Below are 17,297 nucleotides of genomic sequence, written 5' to 3'. Positions count from 1 at the left end.
ACTACGGCCCGCAGGCCAAATCCAGGCTGCCGCGTTTTTGTAAATAAGGTTTTGTTGGAATACAGCCTTCATTTATGCATCCATTTACGCATCACCCGCTGTGTCTTTCACACTACAATGGCAGAACTGAGCGGCTGTGGCCGAGACTGGCCCACAAAGCCAAAACTACTTACAGAAAATGTTTGTGGACCCTCGATTTCAATTTCCAATCACGCCTGCCTCTCTTCTGTGAAATGCCCCCTGGCGTTCCTCGGCTGGGCTTTCACACCGCCCTACGCGGCCCCCACTAAACACCCCCCCACCCCCGCCTTACCCCCTAACGGCCTGTACTTGTCTCTCGCCCAGAGCAGGAGCTGTGTGAGAACAGAGACCCTGTTCACCCTGGGGCCCCAGCTTTGCTCGGCACAGGGCTGAGCACAGAAGGCACACCTTTGCCGGATGAGAGGATAAAATGCTGTCATTCTCCTCTCAGTGAACCCGGACCCACCCCTCCAAACCTATCGTAAATAGCCCCTCCTTGAGGAAGCTTTTCTTTTTTCTTATGTTTGTTTTTGAGAGAGAGACAGAGACAGAGTGCAAGAGGGGGAGGGGCAGAGAGAGAGGGAGACACAGAATCCGAAGCAGGCCCCAGGCTCTGAGCCGTCAGCACAGAATCCGACGCGGGGCTCGAACTCACGGACCGCGAGATCATGACCTGAGCCGAAGTCGGACACTTAACCGACTGAGCCACCCAGGCGCCCTGAGGAAGCTATTGCTGCCTACATCAGAGTCCTCAGTCCTCCTGGGGTTTTCCTGGCCCCTGTCAGGACATCAGGCAGTTCCTGCTCCCCCCTTGCCCTCTCTCCCCCCTGCCCTCTCTCCCCGCTGCCCTCTCCCCCCTGCCCTCTCTCCCCTGCCCTCTCTCCCCCCTGCCCTCCCCCCTTCCCCCGCGTTCTCCCCCCTGCCCTCTCCCGGGTCTGCAGCCTGGTGGTCCCCACTCCCGCCCACGAGCCTCACGGCTCGCCCCGCCTCCAACCTTGCCCGCATAGTGCAGGACACTGAAGTCGGCCTGGTCCCGCAGGTTCCTCGGCCGCTGGAACTTGGGGTGGCCTCCTTGCTCCTGCGCCACCTTCTCGACGAAGGACTTGTCCGTGGCCTTCGGGAACCAGCACTCTTCGTCCAGCAGGGCCAGGAGTCCAGGGGGGTTAGCCTAGCCGTCCACAGGAGGGGAAGAGGACGTCAGATCCCCGAATGCTGGACACTTAGGCTGCTGCTAACTCGTAGCTCTTGTGAGGGGCACGGGGACGGAAGCCAAACGCGAGAACGGCTGTCGATCAGAGCCTGGGCGGAAGCGGGGCCCGCGGCGGCCGCGCGCCTGCGAGTCCTTAACTGAGGGAGAGGCCTGAGGCCCAGTGGGGCAGGAGCCGGACGGGGGCGGGCAGGGGGGGGTGGTGTCTCCCGGCGGTGGACGCGGTGGCGGGTGGGCCCTGAGGCTCACCGGCCGCTCGATGAGGTCGATGCAGGGCTGCAGGTCGAGGCCGAAGTCCAGGAAGGTCCAGGGGATGCCCTCGCGCTGGTACTCCTCCTGCTCCAGCACGAACATCGTGTGGTTAAAGAGCTGCTGCAGCTTCTCGTTGGTGTAGTTGATGCACAGCTGCTCGAAGGAGTTCAGCTGCGGAGGATAAGGGACCAGTGAGAGAGGGGACAGGGTGGGGGGGCAGGGCTGGGGGACAGGGATGGGAACAGGGATGGGGGACAGGGAAGGGGGGACAGGGATGGGGACAGGGATGGGAGGACAAAGATGGGGGACAGGGATGGGGGATAGGGATGGGGGACAGAGACGGGGGTACAAAGACAAGGAGGACAAGGATGGGGGGACAGGGACAGGGGGACAGGGATGGGGGGACAGGAATGGGAGACAGAGATGGGGGACAGGGATGGGGGGACAGAGACGGGGGTACAGAGTCAGGGAGGACAGGGATGGGGGGACAGGGGTGAGGGGACAGAGATGGGGGGTACAAAGACAAGGAGGACAGAGTTGGGGGGGAGGACACAGATGGGGGGAGACAGAGACGGGGGGTGGGACAGAGATGGGGGGACAGAAATGGGGATACTGACAGAGGGGACAGAGACTGGGGAACAGAGATGAGGAGGGGGACAGAGATGGGTAAGGGAACAGAGATAGGGGGACAGAGACAGGGGGAGGACAAAGACGGGGGGGCACAGAGAAAAGAGAAAGGGAGGAGACAGAGACAGGGAGGAGGAAAGAGACGGGGGGGGGGGGGGGGGGGGGGATGGTCCAGGATTGGTGGAAAGACACCCAGAGAGAGGGGGACAGGGACACAAAGAGAGGGGGACAGGGCCGGAGTGACGGAGCCCTCCGGCCCCAGCCTGGCCCCAGGTGCAGACCTGGAAGATCTCGAAGCCGGCGATGTCCAGGATGCCGAGGAAGGAGGCGCCCTGGCGGGGACTGCGGTCCAGGGCACGGTTGAGGCGCAAGACCAGCCAGCGGAAGAGGCGCTCATAGGTGGCCTTGGCCAGGGCCTCCAGCGCGAAGTCGGCCTGTGGGGCGGGGTGCATGTGAGGGCCTGGTCCCCCTTCCACGGCCCCAGAACAAGCCCAGGGCCAGCAAGGAGACACTGACGTGGACGGGCCCCCTGGCGGTTCATCGAGAACGATGACGTTAATCGATGACACCGACCGGTACAGACCCCCACGCTGCGCCAGGCACTGTGAACCGCTTGGGGGCGCGTGAGGTCATCAACCCGCCCCCCCCAACCCCTGAACCAATTTCAACAGCATTGTGAGAGTTCAGAAGGTGGACTCTGGAGGCCGACAACCCGGGTTTGAATCCTGGCTCTGCCCCTTAGAAGCTGTGTGGCCTCAAGCATGTGAATAAACCTCTCTGTGCCTCAGTTTCTTCATCTGTAAAATGGTACTAACGACAGGACCTCAGCTGAGATGGAACCTGGGTCGGCGGGAGCTCCGATCTCTGGCCCTCATGTCCCTCTCTATGTCTTCACAACTGTACTTCATTCGAGTTCCCAGCCTGGGGACAGGCAGAGGCCTCTGCCCAAAAGCTGGATTCTGGAAACTTCTAACATGGGCTCGCTTTGCCCCACTTCCCATCCCCCCACCCCCATCGCTCGCCTGAACTCTGACAGCAACCTCCTCATGTCCTCCTGCTCCCACCCATGCAGTAGACAAGGGGGTCTTCATAAAAGATGAACCGAATCAAGTCACTCCCTGGCTTAAACCCTCACTGGCCCGCTGCGCTCTGAATAAAACTCACCTCCTTACCGTGGCCCCTAACACCCTGTGTGATCCGTCCCCTTCCAACCCCTCCGACTGCAGCTTCTGCCTCCCTGGCCCTGGCTATCTAGCCTCACTGACCTCCTTCATGTTCTCAATTCGCCAACCCTGTTCGAGCCCCAGGGCCTTTACACATGCTGTTCCCTCTGCCTTGAACCATCTCGGTCTCAACGCAAACATCATCTCTTCATAGAGGACTTCCCTGACCCCCCAAACCCCCTCCTTCATAGGAGGCCCCACCGTTTATGCATTTTTTTTTAATGATGTTTCCTACTTCAGCCTGAGCTCCACAAAGGCATGGTCTGTTTCCATTACTACTTTTATTCCCAGCACCAGAAGTAGAGACGGTAACAGAGCGAACACTCAGCAAAAGTTTTGAGTGCAAGAAAAACCCAGCATAAGCGGCTGAAAGCTCCAGGACCCTGGCGCCCCGCCCCCCGGCGCCCCGCCCCCGGCGCCCCGCCCCCCGGCGCCCCGCCCCCCGGCGCCCCGCCCCCCGGCGCCCCGCCCCCCGGCGCCCCGCCCACCTGTTCCTTGGTCTGCGCTTTCTGCACATAGTCTCGGCCGACTTTGATGCGGGGGGTGAGCAGGGCGCGGGAGAAATCCGTCACCCCTAGTCCCAGGAGGCGGCACAGCTTCTGTGCGGCTGAGGGCGGGAGGGACAGGGGGTCTGATCAGCCTTAGGAAGCGGCAGCGGCCGCTGAGCACAGACAAGGGGCCCGGCCTCTCCCACCATTGGTATCACACGTCCTAAAAGTGTGTATGTTCCTCTGGCCCAACGATTCTCTCTCTGGGACCCCGACATGGGATAAATAATCCCGGGCGTGGGGCGCCTGGGTAGCTCAGTCGGTTAAGCAGCCGAAGCTTGATTTTGGTTCAGGTCATGATCTCTCAGTTCCTGAGTTCAAGCCCCGCGTTGGGCTCTGTGCTGACAGCTCAGAGCCTGGAGCCTGCTTCGGATTCTGTGTCTCCTCTCTCTCTCTCTCTTTCTCTCTCTGCCCCTCCCCTGCTCTCTCTCTCTCTCAAAAATAAACATTAAAAAAATATTTTAAATAAATAAAAACAAAAAAAAAGAACAAAGCCCAGAGAGGAATGCCCAAAAATGTTGCAGTGAATTACCGCTCAGGAGTAGGACAGTGGTAATTCCCCTGCTTTTATACTTTTCTGTATTGCCTGATCCCCCCCCCATCCAGCTTGTATTATTTCATGATAATAAAGAAGCAGAACTATTTCCATTTTGATTAAAAAAAAGGAATATCGGGGCGCCTGGGTGGCGCAGTCGGTTAAGCGTCCGACTTCAGCCAGGTCACGATCTCGCGGTCTGTGAGTTCGAGCCCCGCGTCAGGCTCTGGGCTGATGGCTCAGAGCCTGGAGCCTGTTTCCAATTCTGTGTCTCCCTCTCTCTCTCTGCCCTCCCCCCCCCGTTCATGCTCTGTCTCTCTCTGTCCCAAAAATAAATAAATAAACGTTGAAAAAAAATTTAAAAAAAAAAAGGAATATCAGTTATAATTCTGCTTCTGAAAAGCAAAAACTAAAGTATATATGCAAAGCACAGAGGCCAAGAGGAGATAAACCCAATGCTAAGGGCAGTTTTGTCAGAGGGGCCAGGATGACCGGGGGGGGGGGGGGGGGGGGGCGGATCTCGGGCACACTGGTGTTATTCAAAGCTTTGGCAGAGGTCACACCTTTTACAATGAGGAACAGAGTGGACGATGATATCTTGGTAAAGGATCAGCACAGCTTGGAGGCATGCCCTGCTGGGGAGCAGGGAGTGGGGGGGGCTGCTCTGTCCGGGGGAACAGAGGGACACAAGGACCCCGCGTGGGCAGCGGGTCAGGTGGGGTTACCTGTGTTGTCAGGCATGGAGGCTTGATCATTGTTCCGTTCTCTCTTCAGGACGATGTTGCCAAACTGGAGAACAGCTGAGACCATCCGCAGCATGGCTAAGGGGCAGAGAGGGCATTCGTGTGCGTGCACTCTGATGCGTGCTCTTAACCAGCCCCTTAGAAATCCAGTTTTAATGGGGCGCCTGGGTGGCTCAGTCCATTAAGCGTCTGACTCTTGATTTTGGCTCAGGTCATGATCTCGTGGTTCACGAGATCATGTCCCGAGTCGGGCTCTGCGCTGAGAGCAAGGAGCCTGCTTGGGATTCTCTCTCCCCCTCTCTCTCTGCCCTTCCCCTGCTCGCACGCATGTGCATTCCCTCTCACTCTTAAAATAAATAAACATTAAAAAAAAAAAAAAAAGGAAATCCAGCTTTAAAACCCTATGTCAAAATTACACCACTATTCCTCAGCTTAAAATCCGTTGGTGACACTGGGCAGCTCTTAAAACATATGAGCGGATAAATGAATTCTTTTTTTTTTTAATTTTTTTTAACGTTTATTTATTTTTTGAGACAGAGAGAGACAGCATGAATGGGGAAGGGGCAGAGAGAGAGGGAGACACATAATGAGAAGCAGGCTCGAGGCTCTGAGCCATCAGCCCAGAGCCCGACGCGGGGTTCGAACTCACGGACCACGAGATCGTGACCTGAGCCAGAGTCGGACGCTTAACCGACTGAGCCACCCATTTTTTTCTTTTTTCTATTTTTTTTTCTTTTAATGTTTGTTTATTTTTGAGAGAGCACGAGTGGGGTAGGAGCAGAGAGAGAGGGAGACACAGAATCTGAGGCAGGCTCCAGGCTCCAAGCTGTCAGCACAGAGCCGGATGCCGAGCACGAACTCACAGACTGCGAGATCATGAGCTGAGCCAAAGTCTGATGCTTAACCAACTGAGCCACTCAGGAGCCCTTTACATCACCTCATTTTATGCGTGTTTCTGTCCGAAAGATACCTTACCTATATAATGTTGCTTCGTTCACATCAAGCTCATGGCCAACACCTCTCTAATGGGAGCCAGAAGAAGGCTCATCTAATGTATGTGTTTTCTCTGTGAGAAACACTACAGCCCTCTTGCACGTGGGGATGCCAGCCCGCATTAAGCCTGATACGTGGGGGGCACTTTAGACAGTGAAACCATCAACCAGCAAAGCGCAAAACGGTGAAACACGTGGCACTCAGTAGCCGGTGAAAAGGACACGGGTTTACGGTGGAGCCGAGACGAGGCGGCAGAGCACTGCGTCGCGGAACCCCAGCCCCGTGTGTGCGTGGGCAACTCCAACTTTCCACCCCTGTGTGAAAGATGCAACGTTCCCAGAAGCACCAGGAGTACTGGTTCGGGGGGGGGGGGTATGGTTAAATTTAGCGAGTAGGTGAAGTCGCAAATGCAAAACCCGCAAAAGAGGATGCACTGTCCCCCACCCCCTTGTCAGCACAGAGCTGCCAGAAATTTCGCTCGTGGTGAGTGCTGCCCCCTAGAGTATATCGCAGGAACTCCCAGGGGGTGGCGGGCATAAAGACCGAGGCCACGGGGCCACTTGCGGGGTGCGTCTGGATACCACAGGGCCCGGGCGGGTGGGGACCCGGGTGAAGACGCCCTTCTGTGGCACAAAGCACTGCCCACACACCGCGTGACTCCTAAGCGTCCCCGTGGACATTTTTGCCCATGACAGAATGGTTTGTAATGATCTGAGCAACCCGACCTGTTTATGCATAAACACAAGTGTTTCGTGTTTGGTTTTGACACGCGGTAGATTTTCCAGGAACGGAGCCACGATGAAATCCCAGGAGACGCTGTGGTCGGGTTTTGTTCAGAATTTTATCAAGATTTGGGAGCCCTCTCATCTGCGACAGCAAAGCTGCACGCAGCCCTTGAGTGGGACCGGAAAACCCATGAACACGGGACTGACTTGGACCTGTACCCGCCGCTTTTATGGTGACGCTACAGATCCGCGCAAGCGCCCAGCTTCCCCATCAACCACGCCTTCCAGAACGGTTTTCGCGATTTCCGGGCTCAAATGGACGTCGATTTCTCTCCATCCCCTCCATGCCAGGTCCTGTCCCAAACACTCCCAAATGAACTCACTTAACCTTCTTAACTCCGCGAGGCAGGTCCTCCAATAACATTTTACCTGTGAGTAAAAAAAAACCCCTTCACACATGGGGAAACCAAGGCACAGTCAGGCGACCAACTGGAGCTCACCAGCAGCGGAGGGGAGACGCAAACTTGGGACAGTCTGACACCAGGGTCCGCATCCCTAACGGCTGCGTTTCCTCTTTGCCGCCTTCTTCCAGCATAAAATTTGCATGGAAGCACGTACACGTGGCCCGCATACAGAAAAGCGCACAAATCATCCCCTTCCAGCTGGCCAGCGTTTACGGAGGGGATGCGCCCGTGGAGCTGGCCTCTCAGAAGCCCCTTCCTGGCCACTCGCTGAACATGGGCAAACTTCACTGTCACGTGGTTAAGCGGAAGAAGACAGACACGAAAGCACACGCACCGTATGGGTCTGTTTGCACCCAAATGCAGGAACAAGTAAGCTGTTAGATGCCAGAATAATGATCACATGGGGGGGGGGGGGTTCTGGTGACGGGGAGGGGCACGAGGGACCTTCCAGGTGCCAGTTATGCATGCATTCGCTTGCAGAAAGCCCCCGGACTGGATGCTTAGGCTCCGGGCACTTTTTTTTTTTTTTTTTTTTTTTTTGGTTTCTCTGCTTCTACGCTGATTATTTAGAAAAAGAGGGTGGTGGAGGGGGAAGGGAGGAGCACCCTGCTGGGATACTCCTGCCAAAAACCCGTAACCTGAATCTAATCGCAAGGAAACACGCCGAGTTGAGACAAAACAACTGGTCTGTAATCTTCAAAAGTCTCAAGGTCACCAACGATAAAGAAGGAATAGTTCCAGATGGACGGAGAGTGAAATGTCCTAGACACATGTGATCCTGGGGAAATGTGTGTGGATGGGCGTGCCTGTGCGTGTGCGTGCACCTGTGTGTGTGTAACCTAAAAAATTTTTGAGGGGTGCCTGGCTGGCTCAGTCGGTGGAGTGTGCGACTTTTTTTTTTTTTTAATGTTTATGTATTTACTTTGAGAGAGAGAGAGAGAGAGAGTGGGGGAGAGGCAGAGAGAGGGGGAGAAAGAATCCCAAGCAGGCTCCATGCTGTCAGCACAGAGCTCAAAGAGGGGCTCGAACGCCCCAAACCGTGAGATCATGATCTGAGCCAAAATCAAGAGTCAGATGCTTAACCGACTGAGCCACCCAGGAGCCACATCCGAATTCCTGGCATCTGTGAATGTTACCTTGTAGAGCACAATGCCCTTCAATGGTGTGATTAAATTAAAAATGTCAAAACGGGGACACGTCTGGGTGGCTCAGTCAGTTAAGTGTCCTGCTTTTGATTTCGGCTCAGGTCATGATCTCGCAGTTTGTGAGTTCAAGCCCTGCGTCGGGCTCTTTGCTGACATCGTGAAGCCTGCTTGGGATTCTCTCTCTCTCCCTCTCTCTCTGGCCCTCCCTTGTTCACTCGCGCTCTCTTTCTCAAAATAAATTAAATTAAAAAAAAAAAAAAAGTCAAGATAGGAGATTTATTCTGGATTTCCCAGGTAGACTCTCACTGTAGATCCTTGTAAGACAGAGGCGCCTGGGTGGCTCAGTTGGTTAAGTGTCCGACTCTTGATTTTGACTCAGGTCATGAGTTCATGGGTTCAAGCCCCACATCGGGCTTTGAGCTGGGAGGAGCCTGCTTGGGATTCTGTCTCCCTCTCTCCTCTGCCCATCCTCCCCTCAAAATAAATAAACTTAAAAAAAAAAAAAAAGAGGGAGGCAGAGGGAGAAGACCACATGAGCAAAGGTTAGAGTGATGTGTTTCGAACCCGGGAAAGACAAGAAAACGGATGTTCCTGGTGAGCCTTCAGAAGGAACCAGCCCTGCCCAGAGCTCGATTTTAGTCCCATGAGACTGGCTTTGGACTTCCGGCCTCAGGCATTGTAAGAGAATAAGGGTGTGTTGATTTAAGCCACTGTTTGTGGTCATTGGTGACTGGTCATGGGAAGCTAATACAGGGGGTCAGAGGTACCACGTTGTAAGGCACGTGCTGGAAGGCTGGTTAGTACAAGTATACCCTGCACGCCCGGGTTAGCCCCTGTCTTGAGACTACAGAGAGCCATCTCTAAGCCCATCAAGCAGAATATATAGAACATGCTGTTCAGTGTTCCAGGTCAGGGGCTCAGGGGTGGCCAAGCCAGGGCGTCGCCTTTGTAACCGAGAGTGTCCAAATGGCAGGCTTTGATCTCCTCGGAGCCCTGGCTGTTTAAGACAAGAGAGTCTACAGAGAGTTACTACTATAAAATTTGTTGTTAACATCTATTTACTTTTGAGGGGGGGGGGGGGTGAGCGGGGGAGGGGCAGAGAGAGGGAGACACAGAATCCGAAGCAGGCGCCAGGCTCTGAGCTGTCAGCCCAGAGCACGACGTGGGGCTCGAACTCAGAGACTGTGAGATCATGACCTGAGCTGAAGTCGGACGCCCAGCCGACTGAGCCAACTAGGCACCTCCAGAGGGTTACTACTATAAAAGCTGTATGTTGGGCACCTGGGTGGTTCAGTCGGTTAAGCCTCGGGCTCTTGATTTCAGCTCAGGTCATGATTTCACGGTTGGTGAGTTCGAGCCCTGACTTCAGGCTCTGCCTGAAGAGTGTGGACTCTGCTTGGGATTCTCTCTCTCTCTCTCTCTCTCTCTCTCTCTCTCTCTCTCCCTCAAAATAAATGAATAAACATTTAAGAAAAGGATTTGGTGTCGGGAATTAAACACCTTGCGGCACAGGAATCTACGTGCACTAGAAACTGCTGAATTGTGCATTTCACAATGATGAATTTCACGGTTACATGAATTCTCTCTCAAAGAAAACCAAAGGCAGACGTTGACTACACTTGTGAACACTGACTAATGAAAGAACTGTCAAATCCATACGCTGTGTATCTGAAACTAATGTAACATCCATTAAGAATAAAAATAAGTTAAAAAAACAGGTTTTGGTATAGTTTGCAGGGCACAACAGGGTGTGCAACAAATACTGATTTTTCTCCATCCCCACTGAGATCATAATCCCTATGGAAAGTACCTGTTCCTTCCTCATCTCTTGAGCGTGCAGTCTGCATATAGTTAGTGCTCTATAAATGCTTTCATGAATGAACTTAAGCTTGCCTGTTTCCAGGAATTCCTTCCGTGGTCCACACTACGTCTGGGATTCAATCTAACCTCTTATCAGGGTTTTTGGCACCCTGTCCCTGACCCTCACAGCTCCTCCGGCCCCAGGGTCCCCTCACTTACTCCAAGCAGCCACCTAGCCCCCTTTCGGTTCCTCCAACACTCTTCCTTGCCGCCAGGGCTTTGCCTCAGACGCTCCCATCTATGCCTGGTTAACTCCTGCCAGGTCATCAGTGCTCAGCCGAGGGCCGTCTCCTCCAGAGGCTGCCCTGACCCTCCCCCGACCGTGATGGAACCCTGTGACGTGTGGTCCCTGCTCCATGCACCTTCTATTGGTCACCCTTCCCCCCTCCACGGGCTCAACTCTAATCCGTTTGTGTAAACGGACGCTTCTAGGTCTGAGCATTCCATGGGTCAGGGGCTTGTTCTGTCTTGGCCACTGTGAGTTTCGCCCAGTGCCTACAGACGACTGTCCCACAAACCCCTTCGCGGCTGGATGACTCACTCTATTAATGAATAAATGGCAAAAAGTTAACTAGTGGGCGATACATTACTGGATGTGGGAGTTTGCAGTGTGCCCTTGGAAAAGCTGGGTGACCTCATGGGCCTCAGTTTCCCAAGCTGGGCAGTGAGAGGAGCTGGGTTCAGAGATCTCTGGTTCTGCCCGCCTGGGGTCCGGGGGCACTGGGAAGTCGGGGGACAGCCCAGAGCCCTGGCAGTTCTCGGAGTCTCCCCTGGGGACAGCGGCGCACCTCCCAGAAGAGAAATAAACCAGGACATCTCCCTTATGGACCCACAATAGCATCATCACCTAAAAACTGAATGATCGTTCATTCCTTAACATCAGCCCGGACCCAGCCCGGACTTAAGTCCCCCGAAGTGGCCTTTAAAATGGCCTCTGACAGTTGACTTAGGAACTTGCACCGGGGCCAAGCGCCCGGGTGAATCTGACACCCGAGAAGTTGGCAGTTAGCTCTTGCTGGTGACCTCGGACCAGCCGATGGCCAGGAAGCCCAGGCCAGCGGGGGCAGGGGCGTGGGACCGGTGATGCCCAGTCCTGCTCACAGGAGCCAGGACCCAAGTGCCAGGTTCTCTGCTCAACCACTGGAAGTGTCATTCATGGTGCCTGCCTGGACTGGTCCCCAGTGCTCTCCGCCCCGGGCTTCCCACTGGCGACCACCTTCCCAGAGATGGTCCGGAAAGCTTCCCAGAGGCGCCCACCCGCCTCCCTAAAACCAGATCGCGGGCTGGCTGTGGGGTCCAACCCAGGTCCCACCACCTCCTCGTCCACTGGGATGAGTCCCAGGGAAGGCACCCCACCTCCCTGGACCTCGGTCACCTCTTCTGTCAGAAGGAGTCTACGAAAAGGTGACTGGCTGACTCCACTCCTTGTCAATAAAACCCTAAAGAAAACGACGACGAGACCCCATCCGACTGCCACACCAGCGAAAGCCCAAAAGCTTACGACGGCGGTTGCTGGCACGCACCCAGGGACACAGCACTCTGGGGACACCGTGGGTGGAGATGGAAACTAGCGCCACCTTCTGGGCGGCGATGAAGTGGATTCTCCACAACTGAAAAAACACTCGGGGGCGCCTCGGTGGCTCAGTCGGTTAAGCGGCCGACTTCGACTCAGGTCACGATCTCGCCGTCCGTGAGTTCGAGCCCCGCGTCGGGCTCTGTGCTGACAGCGTAGAACCTGGAGCCTCCTTCGGATTCTGTGTCTCCCCCTCTCTCTGCCCCTACCCTGCTCATGCGCTGTCTCTCTCTGTCTCAAAAATAAATTTAAAAAAAAGAAAAAAGAAAAAACACTCAGAGAGGAGGTGGGAGTGGGGAGTAGGGGGGGGTTCGAGGGGAAATCCAAAAAACCACAAGTGGATGGTTGATTATCGGATGCGGTGCCCATAATAAAAAGATAAAAATGTCGGGGGGCGCCTGGGTGGCTCAGTCGGTTAAGCGTCTGATTTCGACTCAGGTCACGATCTTGCAGTCCGTGAGTTCAAGCCCCGCGTCAGGCTCTGGGCTGACAGCTCAAAGCCTGGAGCCTGCTTCCAATTCTGTGTCTCCCTCTCTCTCTGCCCCTCCCCTGTTCATGCTCTGTCTCTGTCTCAAAAATAAATAAACGTTAAAAAAAAAATTTTTTTTAAAGAATCCTAGTCCATTTAAACAACGAAACTTCATGCAGCCCCCCCCAACTCACAACTGAAGTCTACCTATACATACAAAACCAGAATTATTGCTAAAATATACTGTCTGCTGGGAAAAGTGGGGCACAAAGCACATTAGCAGAGGGGAGATGAGCTGAGTCCTTAACTGCAATGCCACCACCCCCGGTGTGCCAGGTGCCTTTCACCTGTTTGTTGCTGTATCTGGGATGGTCCTGGGCAGAAGGTCAAGGAGATGCGGTCCCCCTGGGGCAGCAACTACAGAGGAACTTTTAAATGCAGCAGCGGGGCATTTAAACTGGCTGGGGGGCTCAGCCAGTTAAGCGCCTGACTCTTCAACTCGGCTCAGGTCATGATCTCACGGTTCGTGGGATCGAGCCCCAGATTGGGCTCTGCGCACTGACCGCCAGGAGCCTGCTTGGGATTTTCTCTCTCCTTCTCCCTCTGCCCCCCCCCCCCGCCCACTCTCTCTAAATAAATAAATATATAAACTTTAAAAAATGCAGTAGAGAAATATCTTAACATTTTTGTACCTAGTACGGCTGAACATCAGCCCGGGGGCTAGGAAATGCCTCCTTTTATAGAAAAGTAACATGTGTCTTTTCGTAGATGTCTAAAATATTTCTTGAAGGGGATGCAGGAAGCTGAACAGTGGGAGGGAATCTAGGGTTCAGGGCACCTCAGGAGACGTGGGTTTCCTCACCGCGACCTTTGGCACATTCAGATTATGTCACCACGTGCCTACGGCACTTCAAGAGTTTTTTGTTTTTCAGAATTGCAAAAATCGGGGGCACCTCGGTGGCACAGTCAGTTAAGCGTCTGACTCTTGATTCCAGCTCTGGGCATGATCTCACGGTTCGTGAGTTCGAGCCCCACGTCAGGCTCTGTACTGATAGTGTGGAAGCTGCTTGGGATTCTCTCTCTCTTCCTCTCTCTCCCTCTCTCCAAATAAATAAATACATTTTTTAAAAGTTAAAAAAATAAATAAATAAATAAAAAATAAAGGAAAAGAATTGCCCATACCCAGGGCACAGCAGGGCGGCTGCTCCCAGGGTTACTTGAGGCAACCTGTGTCAGAGGCCAGGCCCCCCTGTGGCTGCCGTCTGAATTTGTTTGCCAGCTGCCCGGGCGACTCTCAGGCAGGCGGAGGAAGTTACACAACCAAGGTTGGGAAATCCAGCAGGGAAGGCCTGAGACCCTGTGTCAATACGCCCCAGGAGGCCGGCCAGTTTGCAGCCTGGGTAGACAGGCAAGCTGGCCCTGGAGCCAACAATAGCTCCCTGGGCCTCCCGCAGCACTGGAGGCCAGAGGAGAAAGGGACGCAGCCCCTCCACTCAACCCTAGACCTCAAAGTTCACACGAACAATGAAAAGTCAGGCAGTCGCAGAAGGACTGAGGTCCACCTATATGCACTTATGGGCTGAATCGTGCCTGTTCCCCTACGAACAGATATGCTGACGTCCTAACCCCCAGGACCTCTCAGAAGGTGACCTTATACGGGTACTGACTCAAGCGGATATAATTAAAGTCCAGATGAGATCGCAGTGGGGCAGGGTGGCCCCTGATCCAACACGACAGGTGTCTTTATAAACGGGGGAATCTGAACACACAGATGTGCACACGGGCAGAAGCCACGTGATGATGAAGGCAGAGATCGGGTGATGCTCCTATGTGCCAAGGAACACCGAAGACTGCCAGGAAACCACCAGAATCTGGGAGGGAGGCAGTGAACAAACAGATCCTCCCAGGACCAGGCGGCCCTGCCATCATCTCGATCTCGGACTGCTGGCCTCCAGAACCAGGAGACCAGCGGCTTCCGCTGTTTAAGGCGCTCGGGTTGTGCTTTGTCACAACAGCCCTAGCAAACAAATACAGTACCTCGGGGTGCCTGGGTGGCTCAGTCGGTCGAGCGGTCGAGCCTCTGACTCTGGATTTCACCTCAGGTCATGATCTCACGGCGCATGAGATGGAGCCCCGCATCGGGCTCTGCGCTCTCAAGCTTGGGATTCTCTCTCTGCCCCTTCCCTGCTCATTCGCTCTCTCTCTCTCTCTCCCCAAACAAATAAATAAACATTAAAAAAAAGAAAAGAAAAGAAAAGAAAAGAAAAGAAAAGAAAAGAAAAGAAAAGAAAAGAAAAGAAAAGAAAAGAAAAAAGAAAAGAAAAGAAAAAAGAAAAGAAAAGAAAAAGAAATTGGCCGCCCCAGCAACTCAGGCGGGTCTGTGGTTTTGCCGTAGCTTGCTTGTCCCCAGTTACGGTTCTCTGCTGTTCCCAAATCAATCCATTTTGTTAGCAACTGAGCCAACAGTTTTATTTTTGGGGTTAACACCCTGGGAACACCGGTCCTCACTCTCTCAGCTCTTCAGGCCTTTGCTCAGGGGCTACCGTCGCCGTGTCCCCTTCCCCGATCCCCTCCTTAAAGCTACACTTCCTCCCTCCTCCAGCTTCCGCCCCCCCCGCCCCTGGTTCTTTTTCCCAAACCGGGACTGACTGTCCAGGTTCCCCGCCTGCCCATGCGGCGCCCCAGCCCCACCTGCAGCCGGGGTTTGGGGCTCACTCACAGGTGATTTCCTCCGGGGTGAATCCCAGGACCCTCAGCGACTCCAGAGTCTCGTGGAAGAGTTCCCGCTCCTGGCCGGGAGGGGACGACGACCCGTTGGTCAGGAAGCGGTAGTGGGAGCAAGGCTCCAGGAGGAGGTCAGCTGCAGGGTGTCATGAGTGGAGGCCTAAGGTCAGGGGCGAGCTGTGGAGTCAGACTCACCTCCCAATGGCCACCCCCGGGGCAAGCGTCGCTTCCCCACCGGGGACCTCAGTCTCCTCCTGTCCCACGAGTGAGGACCCTTCCCTCACGGTGGAGTGCACGCTTAGCACACATCAGACCCTTTCGTCTTCCCTCCTTCCGGAGAGACTGTCCAGTCCCGTAACTGCCCAGGGCAGGCAGGGGCTGCAGAAGCAATGAGGCCTCGGGGGCCTGAGTTAGCGGAAGCCGTGGGACAGTGGGGCTGGCAGCAGAAGGCACGTGGGTCCTGGAGCCTGACGGGGGGGGGGGGGGGGGCAGGAGGCAGCCAAGGCTACGGGCGAAGGAGCCAGCCTGAGAAGGAGCCTCGGGACGGTGGGGACCACTGTAAATGGGAGCCCCGGACTTTCTTCAGCCAGAGCGTGGGAGGAGCAAAGAGGAGACAGGGGGGAGCTCAGGCAGGAGGCGGCGTAGAGGGGACCCGTATCCACCGCCCAGCAGGAGCCTGACCTCAAGGAGGTGCCTGGCAAATTCTAGCGCCTCCCGTTTCCTCCTCCGGGGGCCCAGGGAAGCCAGACGCCCACCCGGGGCTCCCTCCCACGCCCCGTGAGCCCCTGCACTGACCCTTGAGCTGCTCTCCCGCGCCTCCCAGCAGCTGGTAGAAGATGTGGAAGCTGCACTCGTCCTTGGCTTGGCGGATGGCCCTCGACTTCTCCAGCAGGTCTGGGCGGCCAGGAGTCAAGTGCCACAGGGAAAGGGTGGTGACGGGCGGGGAGGCAAGCCCACACAGTGCCCTCGACCCACGCCGCTCCCCACCGCTCTCCTGTGAAACCGTGGAGCTGTTCACAGCCCAGGCCAGCGTCCTTGCCACTAACTGGAAGAGTGGCCTCAGAGCCGTCACTCAAACACCGCGCCTTAGTTTCCTCATCTGTGCAACAGGGGGGACGCAACACGCAGGAATGAGCCGCTGCGAGGGCAGGTGCGTTACCGTGCGTCCAACACCCAGAGCGGTGCCTGGCATGTAGTTAACCGCGACCAAGAACCTCTCTGTCCGTTGTTTCCCTGCCAGCCTCAGTTTCCCTGTACAGATACGGGGGGCCATCGGCGCCTCCCTTCCAGGAAAGTCACATGGCACGTTCACGCACTAAAAACTGGCAAGCCGCCCTAAAGTAAAATCAAACACCTGATAACGTGTTTGCCCCTCTGTGCCTCACGCTCATGGACCGCGAAGCACCTATTTCGAGGGACGGCAGTCACATAAGACCTACCCTGGGGAGCCCTGACCAAGGTCAGCTGCAAACCATTGACCAAAAGCCCGGGGTCGCTAACCTGCTCAGGTAAGAAGGAGATGATCCGTGGAAGGGATGCCCCGAGGCAGGGTAGGCTTGGGGGAGCACGCACCCCAAGCCTCGGTTTCCTTTTGTGTTAAATGGGATGATAGCCATATCTGGCTGGTATGGATACAGAGAGAGGAGCTGGGATCTCATAGGGTGAGCTCTCAGAGGAGCAACCCTCCAGAAATTTTGGTCATGCTCGGGGCGCCTGGGTGGCTCGGTCGGTTAAGCGTCCAACTCTTGGGTTTCGGCTCAGGTCATGATCTCATGGTTTCACGGGTTCGAGCCCCGCATTGGGCTCCGTGCTGACGGCGTGGAGCCTGCTTGGGACTCTCTCTCTCTCCCTCTCTCTCTCTGCCCCTCCCCGACTTGCGCTGTCTCTGTCTCTCTCAAAAGAAGTAAATAAACTTAAAAAAAAAAATTCTGGTCATGGTGACGCTAGGGCTGAGGGGTCAGGTTGAGCCTGAGACCCACCTGATTGCTGATTGGCCTGGGGGTGGCACACCCCCCCCCCACCTCACCCCCCATGAACATCAACCCACAGGCTGGTCATTGGCCCCGAGGCAGAGGCAGCCATGCACTAGAGATCTGCCCAGAGGGGGCAGCTGGAACTAGAAGGGGAGTGCGGACAAAGAAAGTTTGTATCTGGAGGTGGGCAGAGAAGACAAATGTCCTCCTCCCCC

The 17,297-nt window shown here is 55.3% G+C and overlaps 1 protein-coding gene across 1 annotated transcript in view; it reads right to left on the bottom strand.

Moving 5' to 3' along the window:
* MYH14 (myosin heavy chain 14) overlaps positions 1-17,297 on the bottom strand; it is a 91,274-nt gene that overhangs the window by 56,199 nt on the left and 17,778 nt on the right. The window contains exons 9-15 of the mRNA XM_047837341.1: positions 15,905-16,003; positions 15,105-15,245; positions 5,139-5,234; positions 3,819-3,937; positions 2,389-2,541; positions 1,478-1,651; positions 1,016-1,189 (exon numbers count right to left, since the gene is read on the bottom strand). Coding sequence (XP_047693297.1) covers positions 1,016-1,189; positions 1,478-1,651; positions 2,389-2,541; positions 3,819-3,937; positions 5,139-5,234; positions 15,105-15,245; positions 15,905-16,003 — 956 coding nt within the window. The remainder of the gene's footprint in view (positions 1-1,015; positions 1,190-1,477; positions 1,652-2,388; positions 2,542-3,818; positions 3,938-5,138; positions 5,235-15,104; positions 15,246-15,904; positions 16,004-17,297) is intronic.

Source organism: Prionailurus viverrinus, chromosome E2 (genome assembly GCF_022837055.1).
Source record: "Prionailurus viverrinus isolate Anna chromosome E2, UM_Priviv_1.0, whole genome shotgun sequence".
Classification (NCBI taxonomy): Eukaryota; Metazoa; Chordata; class Mammalia; order Carnivora; family Felidae; genus Prionailurus; species Prionailurus viverrinus.
This window is presented reverse-complemented; position numbering and strand designations above follow the sequence as displayed.